This window comes from Suricata suricatta, chromosome 1, assembly GCF_006229205.1.
Source record: "Suricata suricatta isolate VVHF042 chromosome 1, meerkat_22Aug2017_6uvM2_HiC, whole genome shotgun sequence".
Taxonomy (NCBI): domain Eukaryota; kingdom Metazoa; phylum Chordata; class Mammalia; order Carnivora; family Herpestidae; genus Suricata; species Suricata suricatta.
The window spans coordinates 193069416-193074558 of record NC_043700.1 but is presented as its reverse complement, the minus strand read 5'-3'; the positions used below and the strand labels follow the sequence as shown (position 1 = coordinate 193074558).

The 5143-nt window shown below is 62.2% G+C and overlaps 1 protein-coding gene across 1 annotated transcript in view; it reads left to right on the top strand.

The window, feature by feature from the left end:
- C1H4orf48 (chromosome 1 C4orf48 homolog) overlaps nucleotides 1-1603 on the top strand; it is a 5454-nt gene extending 3851 nt beyond the window's left edge. The window contains exons 3-5 of the mRNA XM_029952617.1: nucleotides 286-374; nucleotides 991-1066; nucleotides 1377-1603. Of these exons, the coding sequence (XP_029808477.1) occupies nucleotides 286-374; nucleotides 991-1066; nucleotides 1377-1603 (392 nt within the window). The remainder of the gene's footprint in view (nucleotides 1-285; nucleotides 375-990; nucleotides 1067-1376) is intronic.
- The last annotated feature ends 3540 nt before the right edge of the window (nucleotides 1604-5143 follow it).

The window sequence follows — 5143 nt, the reverse complement described above, 5'->3', positions numbered from 1 at the left end:
GTGGCTGCTGCTGCTGCTGAGCGTGGCGCTGCTGGGCTTCCAGGCCCGAGCCGAGCCCGCCGCTGGGAGCGCCGTCCCCGCGCAGAGTACGTGCGTCGCGGAGGGGTCCCCGCGGGGCCGTGACGCCACCCGGCGGTTCGGCAGCCGCGTGTCTCCCCATTGTTCCGAGCAGCGACGCTGCGCCCCTCGCGCGGTCCGGCTCCCGGGCCCCCCCTTGGGTGGGAGGTGCACGGGTGGGACCGGGCTGGGGTCACGTTCTGGCCGCCCTGACGCGCACCTCCGCAGGCCGCCCGTGCGTGGACTGCCACGCGTTCGAGTTCATGCAGCGCGCCCTGCAGGATCTTCGGAAGACGGCCTACAGCCTGGACTCGAGGGTGAGCCCCGCGCCCGGCCACTGGCTCCGGGCGCTGCCTGAGGGCGGGGGCGGGGGCGGGGCAGGACCTTCGCAGCGCCGGTGACCCTCCCGCCCTCGCCCTCATCCACGCACCGTTTCCACCCCAGGAAGGGAGGGTGCCGCTCCTCCCAAGGCCTCTCTGGGTCTTATTCCCTGGAAGCCCCACCCAGGACCCCCAGTGTCAATTCAGCTCTCCCCACGCGGGGCAGAGATCCAGTGGGCAGGGGAAACTGGAGCAGGGAAGGAGACGGCCCCTTTCTTTCGATCAGAAAGGGCTTGGTGAGGGAAGGTTGGGTGCGGCGGTCTGGTCTGGGAAGCTCCCCACGCCCCAGCCTCATCTGGGGAGGGATGGGTATGCGCACAGAGTCCCAGGGCACAGGGGTCACCCCCCAAATCTGGAGTGAACACAGAGCCGTCCCACACCCTGCCACGTCCCCGCCGCCCTTCAGCCGGGGGAGTTTTCACTTAGGACAGAGAGAGGCGCGCCTTTGGGAAAAGGGGAGTCTCCAGAAATGGAAAGAAGGGGAGACCCCACTCCGGCCCCCTTTTCTGGGCAACCCTCCCAGGGCCCAGATTGAAGCCTAGACTGCCCCCAGGGCCTGAGGATCCAGAATCTCCTGGAGCCTGGAGCTGGGCTCCTGAGAGCAGCCGCCCCCAGCCCCTCCTGGAAGGGTAAAGGTGGCCAGAAGGGCGGGTGAGGTGGTCCAGGCGTGGGGGCTGCGTGTGCAGGGCCCAGGCAGGCCAGAAACCGGACCCTCCTTTCCTCCTGCAAGGGGGTGGGGGCAGGAGGCCCGCCTGGTTGCTGAAGGTCTAACAACCCCGGGGAAGCGGGGTGGGGGGGTGCTCTGAGGTCTCTGGAGCAGGTGGAGAAGGTGCTGCCTGTGGGTTTTGGGGGGAAACCAGGAGACGGAGCGCCTGTGGGAGCTGGTGGGTGGGAGCAGCTGAGCCAGCTCTGCCCTCACTGCCCCTTGTTGCTTTGCAGACGGAGACCCTCCTGCTTCAGGCCGAGCGCCGGGCCCTCTGTGCCTGCTGGCCTGCCGGGCGCTGAGGATCCTCAGACACCACTGTCCCCTCATCAATAAACGCCCGGCCCAGCACGCTGTGTCCTGTCTCCCTGTTCTGACCACCACAGCAGTTGCGTCGCCCCCAGCATCCCTGCTTGGGCTCCTCTGTGGGTCTTCGGTGCCCCACCTGTTCCGTGGGGGCTGAGGCCCGCTGGGCACCTTTGCACATCGGCGCCAGTGCCAACGGATAGGCGTGTGTGGCCACCCGTGTGGACCTCGGGCACTGCGTGGTCACTGCAAGTCCGCCTTCAGAGACCTGCTTCCCTGCCCGCCCTTGTTTTGAGGCCAGAGGAGCACAGAAGCTGGCCTGGTCCCCTGGGACAGCTGGCCCGGCGCTGAGCCCCCAAGGGCTCCTCTGAGCGGGAGGAGGATGGGGCAGCCTGCAGGCTCCTGGAGGAAGGAAGGGAGGGAGGGCTGGCCGGCCTGCCGGGCCCCTACTACAGCCCCAGCCCAGCCCCGGGGCACCAGAGGATAGGCATGTGAATAGGAGTGTTGTGCCCGTGGGCAGCAGGCTCTCAGTCATCCACACAGGAATAGTGCCGGGCGGGAGGCCCACCGGTGTGTTGCAGCCTGCGGTGGGGTGGGCGGTGGGTGGATGGCCCACCGGCCAGAGAGGAGCTACCAACTCCACCCCCAACCTGTCCCTGTCAGGGTTCTTGTGCACACTTTCAGTCAGACCCTCCCCCTGGGCCTCTGAGCTCCACAAGAGTGGCCTGTTCCGCCCTCGGAGCTTTTCTGCCTAGAGGTACCTTGCACGCAGGTGGCCATGCAGGTGTCTGGACCACCGTGAGCAAACCAGAATCCTACTTTGGTGGTGGTGGGCGGCTGAGCTAGAGGTCTGACAGCGATGATTCCTGTAAGGCCAGAGAGACGAGAGGATGCGGAAGCCTGGGGAAGCTTAGGCCAGCGCTCCATTCTGGAAATGAGCGAGGTGCACGGGAGCATGGGATCAGAATTCTAATATCCGCCCCCCCGCCCCCCCCAAAGAAGCAGAGGGGCGGCAGAGGCAGGTGCCTCTTCTCCAGGGCCCCGCCCAGAGGGTGCTGGCGTTCCATTGGCTGGATTCGGTCACGTGGTCATTCCTGGCTGGAAGGGAGGTGGGGATGTACCGTGTTTTCTGCTTGGGTAGTCAGATTTAGCAAATACAGATATAGGACCCGCGGGTGCTTTTCAGCATAAAAAGTACAAGTACTTCTAGTGTAAGTACTCTCTAAGTAGAAATATGTCCTGTGCAATATTTCGGACATATTTATACTAAAATGTATTCATACATCCAGAATTTAAATTTGACTGGGCATCCTGTATTTTGTGGGCAGTCACAAGCCCTGGCACGAATGGGGTTTCTACTACTACGGAAGGTCGGGACGGCCAAGGGCTTGTCTCAGGGAGCCTCTCCCAGCAGCACCCTTGGGGAGGAAACAGAGGCACCAACCCCGCAGGCAAGGCCTGGAGGGGCAGGTGGAGGGGCCAGGGCGCAGCTGTACCTGCCATGCTGGTCTTGAGGGGTGCCCTAGACACCTGAGCGGAGAGGTCCAGGGAGCAACGGGACAGATGTGCCTGGAAAAGGGGCTGGAGAGAGAAGGTGGGGGACACAGGTGCTGGCAGAGACCCTACAGCCTGGGGCTGGACAGAGCAGAGCTGAGCACTACGAGGGCAGAGACACGAGGGGTCCCCAGCGGAGAGGGGGCAGCCATGAGGCAGGAAGGGCCCTGAGGCCGGTGAGAGCTTCGGTTAGAAGGAGGGGTCAACGCGTCACATGCTGCTGAGGTCAAGCAAGGGCCAAGTCTGGAACACTAGATTTGGCGGCACTGGTCATTATTGACCTTGATAAGAACAGTTAGTTAGGCCTGAATGGAGGTTCTGTGGGGGGACTGGAGGCGGGGAAAGTCAGCACAGACAACTTGCAAGTTTAGTCCTGCCCGAGGTCAAGGCTGACAGCATTCGGGTCTGTTCCGGGGCTGCTCGGCTAGGCAGTGAATTGCTTTATGACAGCTTTCGTGTCTTCTGGACTTGATGTTTGCCTTAATGTCTCTACGTTGTCTGCCTTTATCACATCGTTACCTTCAAGTCACTCCTCTGTCCCTTGCGCCTAGCCAGCTGGGCGCTCCTACTGCCCACTGCCGACCCCGAAGGGGCAGAGCCACCGGTTAGAGCTGCCACTTCCTAGCCCTCATGTCATCGTCTCCATGTTGCATGTCTGCAAGTATCTTCCTAGAAAACTGTGGTAAGTGAACTTTCTGAGCTGGGCCTGTCTGGAAACATCTTTTGCTTGCATGTTCAATCCACAGTCCCTCCTACCTCAGGGCCTTTGCACAGGCTGTCGCCACTCCATGGAGTGCCTCACTTGATCTCCTTGACCTGTCTCACTTTTTAGTCCCTTATCCTGCCTTCCTTTTTCTGGTTGTTTGTTCCTCAGGGCTGGATTGGAAAGCCTCAGAAGAACAGGGCTTTGTTCTTTTCAGGGCCCAGTAGAGGGTGGGCACTCGCTCAGCCTGCGTGCAAGGGAAGGATGGGTGCTGGGCCACGAACTCTGGGTGAGGAGCTTGCGCAGTCCGGCTCCACCGCCTCCAGTGGCTGGCAGCTAGTGTCTGTCAGGAGCTTCTCTCCCTCCCCACCCAGGAAGCTCTGGGGACTGCAGGTCCCCGCAGGGTGATGGGTGGGCTTTACTCGCACTCAGCCCCTTAGCTTGGGGCACTAATGATAATCACTATTATGGCTGTTCCCTCCCTTTTTCTCTCAGGGCAGCGCCTGTCAGTTGCACACAGATTTCCCATCTCATCTGTTTTTCTTTTTTTTTCCTGCCCATCCCGTGGCCTTTTGGTTCACTTCCCTGGAGACCTCTTGGCCTTCCTCTGGCGCTGCCCCTCACCTCTGTCACTTCCCAGGTCGCTGCAAAGCTTCAGGCTCAGTCCCCAGTCCTCCTTCTGCAGGAGGACCGGCTGGCCCTTGCCAGAGACTCGGAGTCCCCATGGGTCTGCCCTGGGGTGGGCCCACTGGTCCCTTCTTCACCTGGGGTGAGGGCTGTTCTGCTAGTGCACCATCCTGTGTTTGGCGCCCCCTCCCAGCACCTAGCAAGAGTGCCCTCTCTTCTCGACTTTGGAGTCTGGAAAGGGTCCTGCCCCACCAGCATGGCCCACCTCCCTTGGGCCCCTTCCTAGCTCTGACTGCGGTGTCCGGACCCGAACCGAGGGGGCACAGGGTAGAATTAAAGGTGGTTGGGGCAGCCCTGGCGTCTTGTGAGGAGGAGCTCTGGGGGGCAGCAGAAGCCGCGAGGTGGGGGGCGGGGGGTGTGCACGGGGGAATGAGCAGGGAGAAGGGACCAGCCCCGACCTCGGGGAACGTTGATTTCTTTGTCTATGAAATGGGTTCCTAATGCAGTAAGAGGGTGTGTAGGGGGTACCTCACATCACCCAGGAGGAAACAGGCTCAGTGGCGGGCCTGGGAGCACCCTGCTGCCTGTGCAGACTTCCCTTTAAGGCCACCCCTACTCGGAGCCCTAAAGCCCGGGCCCTGACACCTCCAACACCTTCCAGGTGGCTGTCCCTGGGGTCCGGCTCTGCCCTTTGCAAGCCGAGTCTGGCTGTCTCCTCCCCACCTTATCCCCGCACTCTGCAGGACCAGGAAGTAGCAGCGCTAGGCTAGCCAAGACATTATGCACCCCGCACTGGGGGGGAGCAGAGGGAGT